This window comes from Rissa tridactyla, chromosome 18, assembly GCF_028500815.1.
Source record: "Rissa tridactyla isolate bRisTri1 chromosome 18, bRisTri1.patW.cur.20221130, whole genome shotgun sequence".
NCBI classification, from domain to species: domain Eukaryota; kingdom Metazoa; phylum Chordata; class Aves; order Charadriiformes; family Laridae; genus Rissa; species Rissa tridactyla.
The window spans coordinates 1,990,532-2,003,626 of record NC_071483.1 but is presented as its reverse complement, the minus strand read 5'-3'; the positions used below and the strand labels follow the sequence as shown (position 1 = coordinate 2,003,626).

General features: G+C 44.6%; 1 protein-coding gene across 3 annotated transcripts in view; it reads right to left on the bottom strand.

Annotated features, from left to right (window-relative positions):
* The window catches only part of AGO3 (argonaute RISC catalytic component 3), a 34,516-nt gene extending 22,692 nt beyond the window's left edge, over positions 1–11,824 (bottom strand). For all 3 annotated transcript variants that reach the window (XR_008469738.1, XR_008469739.1, XM_054223577.1), the window contains exons 1-4: positions 11,670–11,824; positions 3,200–3,371; positions 991–1,111; positions 220–428 (exon numbers count right to left, since the gene is read on the bottom strand). Coding sequence is in view for 1 of the 3 variants with exons in the window: in XM_054223577.1 (XP_054079552.1) it covers positions 220–428; positions 991–1,111; positions 3,200–3,371; positions 11,670–11,688 (521 nt within the window). In the remaining 2 variants the exon portion in view is untranslated. The remainder of the gene's footprint in view (positions 1–219; positions 429–990; positions 1,112–3,199; positions 3,372–11,669) is intronic.
* Between the last annotated feature and the right edge of the window lie 1,271 nt (positions 11,825–13,095).

Below are 13,095 nucleotides of genomic sequence, written 5' to 3'. Positions count from 1 at the left end.
TCTTGATCTTTTCAAACAAATACATCACCTGGAGTTTAAATGTCTACAGAAACAGATACTTCTACACAATTAGCGTCAGTCTCCCCAGTTCAGCTAACCAGCTGTGCTGCACGAGGGGAACCATCGCTTTTTCTTTTCACCTGTGAAGAAAGAGGGGTGAAGGCCTCCCCGGGAGGGTACTTCAGGCAAAGACAGACTGCGGGAAGACAGTGAACCTACTTCATGGAGGGCAGGTGTCGTAGCACCACATCGACAGCGTGGACAGGGTTAGTGCTGATGGGTTTGTCTAGTTCCAGAGGCTCAGGCAAGGTTCTTCCTGTCAAAACTTCATGCAGCAAGTGCCAGCTCACCCGAGAAACAAACTTTATTGACACTTTGAAGGGACGATCTTTTCCACCTTCTCCCGGTAATGTCACATCCAAATCCACCTGGGTGAGGGAGGAAAAAAGTAATAACATTTTTTTAAAAAGCAGCTGTTTAATCTCAAGTCTGGTGGCCTTACCAGAGTTTTCACTCCTCCCTCCCTCCCATAACTGGCCCAGAGACTCAAAACCTCAGATATTTAGGACACAGCACATTTGATAAGAGTACATTATCAAATGCACAAAATAAATGGAACTGGGTCCTCACCAAGCAGAAGAGGATCACGTAACTTTTTATTACCTTGAATCAGAAAACTCTTAATTCCAGAGAAACTGTCATTTGTTTTTTTAATAGTACTTCGTCATAAGATAACGTATTACAGTCTGTAAAACTGAGTATTTAATAGATACTGCTGTAGAAAGAGGCTACTAAATTCTAGGGGAGGTGCTGAATGGAGCAATTACATGTACATTTACATACATCAGGATTTGCAGAAAATACATTAGAACTCCGTTTCAATACAGATACTTTCATTTTTTCTGAACTCAGCAGTATTAGAAGTTGGGCTTGTTTCTTTTTCTTCCCTAAGAAGCTGTTACAAGTATCTTTTTTTCCCAGTTATCTTACCCCAGTAGTGGCCACAGGAAGCGGATTGGCCGTATAGAGGCTTCTTTTCCCATCATAAACCGGTCTACGGTCCCCAAATATTGTCACTTTAAAATGCTGCACCATTGAGTCCACCACCTCCCTAGAAAAGTTGATAATGACATTGAAGATGTTTTCAGAGAAGCATCAGACTGGCACTGGCTCCCACGCTCCCTGTGTTTTATTACTCCAGTGAATTCCAGAACACCCACTGATATTCCAAAAAGGTGCTTCACATACTTCGATGAAAATAATAGACAGACGCTAAAGAATGAAATCATAATCAATGCAAATGCTCAAATCCTCGAAAATACTGTTACTGAAATAATTTCAGAAAGTCCTAGAAATGACTGAGGCCTTTGTATAACCTTTATTATAGAAAACAAGGACACGCTCACCTTGGAAAAAGCCACAAGCTGGTATCATGAAAAACTAACACAAACTCACAGCTGAAAGGCAGTTGCTGAAGCAGAAGGTAACTGCACTGTCTACCTAGTAGCGTCCATCTGCTCTTCAATAAACAAGAGATTTGATTTCTGTCTACGTTGTATATAAAGATGAGGTACCTTAACAGAAAGGTCATAGCTTTAAGTCCTTAATAATCTGAGGTTTTACAACAAAATCAAGTAAAAGCCTGATCAAATTTGCAGGCAGAGCCTCCCAAAATTAGGAGTTGATGACAATAAAGAAAACAGTAACCTGATACAAGCACTGAAATCGCACTTGAAAAAACCCCATATAGTTTTTATATTATATAAAAAAAGGCTTCTTGATACAAGTAGTAGATAGGTCAGGTCCAAAGAGACTTTTGCAATACCTCTAACTGAAACGTCCCCTCAGGATTGGAATTCTTTGGGGATTCTTTGCGTTTCAGTGGCACAACTGTATCTTACTTGATACAACGTTAACTCCCTTATTCTACAAAAATTAAACACTTTTCTTAAGCATATGCGAACTAGCATTCTCACAAAGCAGAAGCCTACTAGCATACCATTTCCTGACCTGGCAACATTAACCTGAGGTACTTCAGGAAGACAATAAATATTGACTTCCTCTTCAAGCCAAATTAGTAGCAGCACTTTCACCTTTCAGCTGGGACTTGGGGAAAGGGAAGAAAAATTCTCCATTTCACAGTACTTATGTTACTAAACTCTCTGAATCCAAGTTCTTTCACTGGCTAAAACCACGTCAATACACTTAAGCAACTTCAAAATGTCTCCTCAGTTGTGCGCCTGCCCCAGTCCCTCTTATCTGACACCCCTGCTCCGCACCGGCACATTGCTCCCGTCTATCCAGCAACCATTCAGGAACTAAAAACCCCATTTATTCCAAATACAAGCATGCAGACAGGATGTTACTCAGAAACTATTTGAGAATAGCTGAATCTACGTAAATCCACTGACTTCTTAGAAATAACTGTCACAGCGTGCAACAGAAAGGGACAATATATTTCTAAGGAAAATTCTTCAAAGCAGGTATTTCAGCATCCTGATTTCAATTTAGGCTAACGGAAGCCATTCTTATTTGCGTAATTCACGGCACGCTATCCAAAGTTATTTATCCAGCAGATACTATATCCTTTTATTGGGCTTGTTTATACAAGCTCTTGCAGTTTTTAACTAACATCTGCCACATTTTCACACACATGAAAGCTGGTAAAGTAGCAGTATTTTTAAATAGCAATATTTTGTTGGTTAAACTCAAAAAGCCAGAGTTGCAGATGAAAGAAGAAAAAATTGCTTTTTCAGCTACCCTAAACTATAACTGATGAAACAGATTTCACAAGAGACTAACATGTAACTCCTACTAAAAAAATTATTCAATGCAGAGAAGAAATACAGGAAATATGAAATGTTGTAATCTTTAAAAAGCAAGAATGATTACAGCTCTAATGTCAGGTTTTCAATTAACTACTACTCCTGGGGGGGCTTCTCTGGCTCCCAAAATTCACGAGGTTTAGCCACTAAAGGTCAGCCCACTTCATAGCATCTGGTCATAACCAAACTGAAGAGAAGCTGGAAAAGGTGCTGTACCCATCTCACAGATGTTTGTAAGAACTTGCACACAGGTCTCCACAGCATAATGCTCAGATTTTAAGCTACACAGAGATTATATTTACTTCAGTAGGTTCCTCTGTTGCTTAAAAATGTCAGTATCAGTATAATTTAAAAGACAAATTTCACCTTCTTACCTGTTCACCCTCCGAGGACACTTATCTGGTTTGATATCCACCTCATAGAGGTAGACATCAATCTTTGGGATTTCAACTTGGAAGCAGTTGGCCAGCAGTTTAATGGGTTTGCCCATGGTGCCATAGCCAGGACGCCTGGGCACCATGAGCAGGGGCTGTGCCCCGACGGGTCCTGCGAAGCAAAAACAGATCACCCATTAGAAGATAAGCACAACAGACAGGCTGTGCTGCAAAAGCACCACTTGCTTATATTGCAGCAGTTTAAAAATACGTAAGGGTCTGCGCATTTGCAGGTATACACATACTCCTCTCCCACTGAGAGGCACGACTGTACCCCCTTTTCAAGTCTTAGGCCAAGGCTCAGGAGGAGCAGGCAGGGACCAGGGAACATCGGCAGTGCCACACAGCACACGAACAGCACACTAATCTATTAACTTCCAAACGAACACTTCCCTGTTTTTCCTCCACCCACACCTAGACTGTTCCCTTACTGATGAGTTTCAGCTTCTGTGGTTAGCGTGAATAAAATCAGGACATTTCCAAAACAAACAAAAAAGTGTGCTTTTCCTTGCCACACTTTACTACTGTGGAAAGCCCGTCTGCCTTCAAAACACAAAATATTTTACAAGTCTTTTCTGAACACCCTAGTAATAACAAAGTTGTCCGAAAATACAAAAATATGAAAGTAGTTCTGGACTGATGTATTTTTTTTGCAATAAACTCTTAATTTCATTACCATTATTAGCTTAGTCTTGGAAGACAGATTATTCTTGAACTTTGCTGGCTGAAAATAGATGAAGAGAAAACCGTTACCTCCCATCTAACTGCACCGATAAAGCCGATTGACCAGAAGAGGAAAGACTCAGATTAAGACACAGGATTGTAAAACTCTTGATTACTTATATGTTAGAGAACACCCATAGCTGCTCAGAGAAACCAAAGTCTGCAATAAGAGATGGGTATTTTGAAAGTCAGTTAAAAACTCCTGTTTAGTAATATACATTATATCCTCATCTGGTTATCTATTTAATTTACTTTGCATCATTCAGATGAGAATCCTCAGCTGAACATCTGGGTTACTCACACCTTACAAAACCAAACACACTAGTAAACACAGCCCACTTTCAAGAATTTCTACTGGTATTTCCACTTAAAAATTACCTCTTTCCAATCAAGAAACAACAACAAAACCAACATGCTTTGTAGCCCGAGTTTTAAAAAATTACTCATGGAACAAATGTCATGATTTACAGAGCTTTTGATTAAGTTAGTTAAAAGTTCTCCCCTCTCCTCCCACTCAGTGACGCAGACAGCAATTCCAGCCCACTCATTTTCATAGAAGAGTTAAAATGTCAAGTGCTGGTAAAAATGTCTTATTTGCCTTTTGATTAATCTCCACCGTTCCTGGAAAAAAACCTCACAATATCTTGAAGAAAACTGTGTACTGAGACTAGGTGAACATCAAAGCGAAGTTCCACTGTAACATTTGTCTGGCTCTACCCAGAAACCTACCAAAAAGTTCTGAGCAGGCTTGGCTTCCAGCCATAAGATAAAACAAAAACATAAACCAAGCAGCATCCTTTAAAACACCCTCACAGACTATGCTTATGCAAAACTTGTTCCAAGCATCTGTTCTCTTCAACTTTTTCTTCATTTTAATACCGTCACACGAGTAAAAGCAGGTCTACAATTTACTCCAGATATATTTTCAGAATACAAGCATATGCAAAAGTTACTACTAAACATCTGAGTGGCATAAATGACTCAATAGACTATTTTAATATTACAAAGACATACATGTCATCGTTTATATTTAGTTCATATCCGTAGGAAATGCTGACAAAACTGCCGAAATAAAGATAACATTAAAAAGCTTGCTACAGTCTGGTCTGCCCTGTAAGAAATGCTGCTCTTAGTTACTAAGCGAGGCAGGGTGCGCTCCAGAGTCCCGACTCAGAAGAGAGATGCTCTGCCCAAAGCCAAGCACACAAGCGTGTCCCCAGCCTCCGCGCTCCAGACAACAGTGGTGAACAAACCGAGAACCTCCCGGCTGTTTGACAAAGGCTCCTTCGCCTCCCTTGTTCGCGGCACCACGCACGGCTCCTCAGGAAACAGCTCACTCTTCAAGAAAGTAGAACCCAGAATTTGGCAAACAGGAATTTTGCCAATTACCACTTTGGCAAACAGAAGTGACCAATAGCTGAATAAGAAGTGCAGGTCCTACACACTCTTCAGGAATAATTTTTAAAATTCAGCTATTTTGCTGTCATTTTGTGATACACATGCTCCCTTGGGCACGTTAACTTAAGAACAGGAGCGTGTTGTAACTCAGTTCTGCTATCACTGTCCAAATATGCTAGCACCCACTCGGAATATCCTGCTTTCAAAATACACTAAGTTGCCAGATTGCACGTTGTGAAAGTCTGTGTCACTGGCTTCAAACCTGTGACTCAAAACCCAATAGAACATAAATAACAAGCGACTCTCTGAGGACAGCTCCTGCTCCCGTATCACATCCGTGACTCACGCAGCCTCATGCCTAAGTCCTGTGTCAAGCTCATGGAAATAAACACACCAACCAAAAACACTAAAAGTAGTATTATTCTAAATAGCACAGGATGACTGTGAGTGGCAGACCAATTCCTCCCTGTTATTTAACCATTGCAAAACCGAAGTCGTGAGAGTTTCAGAAATCCTTGCAGAAGCCCTGCTGCCGCACAGCCTGGCCCCATGGCAGACGGCAGGTACTGGTCTCCCAGTGCCCCCAGAACAGCAGCTCTGTACTGCCCAGTTGTACACAAGGGATTTTCAAGAGGAGAAACTTGCGTTTAAGAAACTATTACAACTCTGCCATTAGGGCATCAGATACGCAGATATACTCATATACTCTTAAAAAGCCAAAAACCCCATAAACCAAGACTGTTTAGCATGCCAGAATAGCACCCAATTCATAAAACCAGTTAAGTAAAGTCCCCAGCAGAACAATGAACACACAGACAGGAACTAAAACTGGTGCTACAGACAGATTCCTGGAAGGCTTTTCTACAGCAAGGGAGTACATTTCAAGAAGATACGAGATCCGCCACTAAATCACTTCGACCTCCTGAATGTGCAGTTACTCATTAGGAAACATACAGGAAAAATCTGCAGAGAAAATTTTAACTAAGCATTTAAATCAGTAATAACACAAGCTAGGAAAAAAAAAATACCTCTTCAGGACCTAAAGGTATATCAATTTATAAATTACCAATCACAGCATTGCTGAAGTCATTATTTATGACCATCCTTCAGCAATGTGGGAAGACTTTTTTCTCCCAGGTGAATGCTCAATAGACAAGTAGGAGCCAAAGCCCTTGTAATGTGCCTGCAAAAATTGAATACTAAACCAGGAAAGCTCCGTTTACTCTGTTCACCAGCAGCAGAGACGGTGGTTTGCTCCCCGCCACCATCAGAAGTTGGTGTCTCGCACCCGCTATGTCTCACAGGGGATTTACAGCGGCATTTCCCACATGGGCGTTGTGGGGACGCCAGCGGTGCCAGGCTGGGGACAGGCAACCTACGTCCCGTCACCAGCAGAGAGGGACAAGATTTTGAAGAGCTTTGCTTATATTTAACCCAATGTTTCAACAACACCCCCCCCCCCCCCAAAAAAAGATGAAAAAGGAATTGTCACTTTTAGAAGGCCTAATGAGGAAACTAACGTTTCAAAACTTAAAAAAAAAAAAAAAAAATCGCTAAAACAGAATAAGTGTATTGTTTATAAAATACATTCTGAAGAAAAACCTCATACCAATACTACTTTTTCAAAGAGCTAAGGTGTGGCGTAACATTAAAAATACATGGACAAAGAAATTAATTTCAAGTGTGGCACCTCCACCAACAGAACCATCTACTCCAACAGAACTTGAAAAGAGCGGAAATTTGCAGTTGTCATTATTCAGAGCCACAATTTGAAAATTCCCATTCAAGTCAGATCATATTCCAGACCAACATGGAAGTCCCTCTCATGATTTAAATGAGCCCTGAATCACAATCTTTTCTTCTGCGAAATTATAGATGTTAGAGTAAAGGTTAAACACAGCAAAACCTGTCTGTAATTTCTACGGCAATACAGCCAGCAGTATAGAACACACCTGGCCCGCATCCAAAGCACAGGCTTGAGTCTACCTAGCAACCAAGCAAAGCCCTAATCGCAATAAAGCCTGAGCAGAAAAAGCAAAAGCACAGAAACCTGCAAATTCTTTCAACAAACTAAACTGAAGCTTTTGGCATGCAAAACAGTTTTACAGCGTGAACGAAAATACTGATTTCTAGTAAGATGCTAACAGACAATAGAGATTTCCTTACATGATCCTTTCCTTACAGAAAGGGACATCAGTACCAAGCTTCCAGCAACTGTGGGTTTCAGCATTATAAAACCAGAAAATATTAACAGATGATCACCTAGTAGTTTTATTTTTGTTTAGAAAACAGTTCCAAATCTCTAATTGGATGGGTGATTGAACAGCCTTAAAAACACGATAGAGGACTTAACAGGTAAAATATTATTTAAGCTCTGGCTCAGTAACACAAGGCAGATTTGTCCCGATCTCAGCTGAGGCGAGCAGCTCTCCCTGGAGCAGGGAGAGGACGGACGGGGTGGGGGGGAAAAGAGTCCCTTTCAGAGGGCCCCTGGTCTCTGCTTGGACTCAGAGGCCCAGCCTGTGGAGCTCAAAGAAAATCCTATCACTATTGAAAAATAAGTTAATTCTAGATTAAAAAACTAGATAGGGAAGATTATATTTAAATGTTGGTTTCAATAATTGAGCTCCTTACTTATGCCAGAAATCAGGACTTGCCTTATTTCCGTAGCTGCAGCCTCGCTGGTGGCATTACATTATTTATGAGTAATGCAATCCACGTTTTCTAAACATTCCTACTTGTAATTTAGGCTTTTTTTTTTTTAAGGTTGCAGATAATAAGTCATGTTAGAACTCATCAAAAGCCAACGTTTTGATGCCACGCTCAGTGACAGCCAACTGCACAAGTAAATACTGGTGTCCTGACTTGTTCTATCCTAACAAATTTACAGAACATACAGTGAAGTGTTTTGGAAGCATTTGCAAGGTAATAAATGCTTCTGAACCATTACAAAAATATAATCATAAAGAACTTTAAGCTTAAAAAAGCGCAGCTTATATGCACATTGTAAAGTTAATACCTAACTGCTCCAGAAGAGAACACAGAAACCCACAGTAACACAACAATGCTCTTCCCTTGAAGGTACTGCCGGAGAACAGGACGGTCTGTTATCACTGTGTGCAGATATACCACGATTTGCCACCGAAAGAAACCTTTACGCACATGTACTTGCGTTTACACACAAAAAGATATCCCAGTTTATAATCAAGTACGTAATTCTTGATGCACTCATTTTTATTTTCCTGGTTTCGTATTTACCGTTTTGAAAACGACATAATTCTTCCCCCTTACTCACTAACTTTGAATTGCCGTTAGGGAGAGAGCAAAACATGACATCCATCTACCTGCCACTGAGGTTTCAAATTTAAGATGCAAGCAATTCCCCTTTTTCCAATTTATTGTCTGAAAAATATCTAAGAGCAGAGCAGTAAGGTCTGAGACACACGGTCATATTACTCAACCTCAAACCACGCTACCAGGAAGCCGCTCACAGAATAAAATACAGTTTTAACAGTTACTAAATTGAAGTTTTTTAAATGTAATACTGAAATGTACTTCACATCCTAACAAGTTTTGCATGTGAACAAAACTGAAAGAAGCAATAAATTCATGATGAATGTCACTGTTTTCAGAAAAATGCACTAGAGCACGAAGTAATAAGAAACTGTGACTGACGAACATTAACAACAAAACTGACTTGTGTCCAACTCTAACCTTTTCTTTAATGCAGAGGTAAGTGCTTTGCATGACAGTTTGGTTATGCAGTCTAGTCTAACGAGAGAGAAAAATCCCTTCAGTTATCAAATAGCTGTGATCAGCTGGCAAGTCACCCTGCTTGCTGTGACTTCTCGCTCCAAATTCAAGACAAGTCTTAGGACCGTATCAGCTGAATTTTCAGAGTATCCAGCAAGACGGCACGGCGTCAATGGCAGGCTGGCTCCACTGCGGGACTCAGCTGGAGCCGCATACAGTGGGAGGCTGTGGTTCGATTAGTGTTTAACACATACCAGATGTGTCGAAAGGCACATAAACTGTATATTCCTGTCATTTCTTTCAATTTCTATTGTAAGTTAGCCGAATAAATACCCTGACACCTTTACCGCTAAGGAAGTACAGCTATGAGGAGCTTCCACTGCAGCTCCAGAGAGAGCTGCCACTGTAACTCCACCACATGTGTTCTGGAATAGAGTAACTTTTGAAGGCACTTATGATTCATTTCCCTTCCCTCCTCTACCCCACCCACAAAAATGTAACTTTTAATGGGGCTCCCAAATCACTGCTCTTAACACGGGAAGAAAAAAGTAAATTCTCAGAATCTTATCTGCCCAAAGTTTGTCTAGAAAAGCGAAAAGAAGATCAAAGGTGTCTGCAGTGCTTCATTAAAAACATACTATACTGGAGTCAAGAAACACCAATTTGACACTTAACACAAAGAGCTGTGAACTCTGAAGGAACAATTTATGAAACACACGTGAAGACATACACAGCAGTCCGATTTGACTCAATTACACCACAGAGCACCCTCAGTTCCTTGGCAGCACTGTTTTAACATACCTGCCTTTTGGAAGTTTACTTAACGCTCTGCTGGTGTGACACTGAATTCGATCTTTCACCAAGACCTGCTTTTACTTTGCTTCACCTTTTTTACAGGGAGCATTTTACTGCTATTCCTTGGTTTCCTTGATTTCACCACTACCTGCACCCTGAACAGACAGCTTCACATCCTTCTGCTTTAAACTATGTTCGCATTATTTGGACCAGAAGAGGCATAGTTGCTAGATTTCACAGGCTAACCCTGTCCCACAAACAGGAAGCCACCTACAGCACTGCTTCATGCTTCCATCCTTTACTCCAGGTATACTCACGATCCCATCTTTGCTTCCCCGCTTTATGGTGAGACTCTGCTTATTCTAACCTATATTTTCCCTTCACAGACAGAAAAGGAAGCACAACTCAATGTCCTTCTCCCTTTTATAACAGAACTTTAACCCTCATTTGCTGCTGTTTGTGCCCTCCTGTACCAGTTCTGGTGCCTGATGACCACAAGGTCCCCTCAAACTCGGAATGTTAACATCACGCTTAACGCTCCCCTCGTTACACAGCAGACATGGAAGGAAACATCCACCTATTTACCATGAGACAAATAGAACTGTACCAAGTTATAGTTAAAGTTAACATACACAGTATACGAGCACACCATCTTAATTCCATCAGATTGCTAAAATCCAGCATCTTCCTAAAATGGTTTCAACCCCATCATATACCTCATTAAGCAAGGACATAGCTTAGGTGCCAAGTTTTTCCATCCAAATCCATCGTTATCTTAAATCTCCATGTAAGTTACAAAAGTATCTATCTACACATGATGAAAACACATGTTTTGCATTGACACTTTCAGCCTCATGTTTTCAGTAGCTGTGGCACATCCTGAAGTGACAGAAACGGAATTCCAAGTGGCTTTAACATTCCCTTTGCCATCCAGCTATGACACAAGCTGCTGACCAAACACTGCCCAAATCTGAACTCTCCTTCCACTTTTCTGTCAAGCTTGAAGACAAATTATTTCCATAAACTGAAGCAGAAGTTCCTTCTCCAACTCTCAAAATACCCCACAAACACCCAGGTTACAAATACTGGGCATCTGCTTCCCATGGGAAAGGGTCAAACGACCGAAGGCAAAACCATACGGTTCCTGGCTTTGTCGCGGTGCAGCAGCACTCACTCCCGAAGGTATGATCAGCCTTAAAGTTCCAGCACCCGCAAGTAGCTGCACAACGGTATGCAGCTCGTATTTACCCAGTAGAAGATGCTGAAACGAGCAGTTACCGGTAACTGCCTGTGCCGACGGTGACGGTTCAGTTTCCGAGGTGGCATCTGAGAGTCACCATCACAGTTACAAGATTATGCAAGCTGGCCTACCGCCGCTGCCTGGGAACGCTCGTTATGAAATACAATAAGTTAATTCCCTACCGTTTTTGGCACAGAGAACCGGCAGCGGCGCAGGACGCGGTGCCCAGCTTTCCCCGGTTACCGGAGACGCACCGCAAGGGCTCCTCCCGCCCGGCCGGCGGGGCAGACCCCCTCCCGCCCGCTTGACCCGCCAGACCAACCCGCACGGCCTCCCCGCCGCTCCCGCCGGCACAGGCCGCTCCGCCAGGGCGGGAACCGGGAGAGCCCCCGCTCTGGCCGGGCAGCGGGGCCCGGGGTAGGACCGAACCGCCCCCGGCCCCAAAACGGGCCGCAGGGCCCGGCCCCGCCAGGCCGCCCCACCGCCGCCGCCCGCGCTCACCTGCGCTGCCGATTTCCATTCATGGAGCTGGGCGCAGCCGCTCGGGGCTGCGGGCTCCGCCGCTCGGCCGGGCCCGACGGCCGGCTCGGGGCTGCGCTGGGTTGGGCGGCGGCCCGGTTCGCCCCGCTCCCCCGCAGGCCGCGGCCCGGCGCGTCGCCTCGGCCGCCCGCAGCGCCCGGCCCGGCCCAGCCCGGCCCAGCCCCTGAGGCGGCGGCGCGCGGCAACCGGAGACACCCCCCCCCCCCCCCCCCCCCGGACGGAAGTTGCGTGGCCGCCCGCAGCCCCGGCTCGCGCTGCCGCCCTGGCCCCGCCGCAAGCGCGCCCCAACCGCCGGAAGTCCCACCCCCGCACGCCGGGCCGCGCGCCCTTTCCGGGGGCGTGGCTTCCGGGCGGGTGAGCGCGCGGGACTGAGGCGGGACCGGAAGTGGCCGGTGTGGTCGCTCGGCAACGGAGCGGGCGGCGGGAGCGGCGGGAGTGGTGGCGGGGCTGGGCCGGGCCGGGGAGCGGGGCTGGGCCGGGCCCGGGCCCGTCAGTCAGCGGTAGCTCCCGCGGAGCGGGGCTGGGCGGGAGGGATGGGGCCGGCCGTGAGCCGGCCCCGCGGCCGGACACCGGGCCCGTCCCCACCGGAGGGGCCGAAGGCGGGCGCCCGCGGGGGTCACAGGGCCCGGGTTTCCCGTTACTTCAGGATTTTCAGCCGCCTCAGCCCGCAGCTGCCCTGTGGTCTCCCTCCCCCAGCCTCCCGAGCACGCTGCAGCCGTCACGTACGACGGCATAAACTTAGAACGTATGTCTGCCCTTTTCTCAGGTTTTGGCGGTGTTTTTAACAGTCTTTGCTACCACTTTGTTAGAGATGTGGTGCCCAAATTGTCACAAAGCAGCAGAGGGTGAAAGGAGCAAAGCAGCTCTGTGCACGTGGGGAAGCGACTCAGAGATACCGGGCTCAGCTGGGCCGGGCAGTGGCACCTTTATCTCTTACTTCCTCTTCCCCAAAAGACCATTTTTTGGTAAGAACAGTACAGTGAGAGTTGTCCAAGCAGGTTTGAGCCTGCTAGTCGATAAGAAGAAATGATGTCACCTTTCCTGGTTGTGAGGGGCACTTCCCCAGCCAAACAGCCAGGGAGGTAGTGAAGAACTGGAATTTTGGGCCAGCAGAAAAGGAGATTCTTAATCCAGATTTCAGAATCATTATTAAGAATCCTGGAGACTGCCAGCTAAATTAGTCTTAAAGAGTGTAAATTTAGTTATCAGGCAAGCTACACAGTAAGGATTCTAAACCCATGCAAATTAAAAGTAAACTATTAGACTATTTCCTTAACTGACAGCCTGAGAGGGAAGGGGAAACGTGATCACCAAGATCAAGCAGATACGGCGGAGGAAGGGAGACATCTCTGCAAAATGCACAGACGTTAGAGGTGTGCGAGCACCT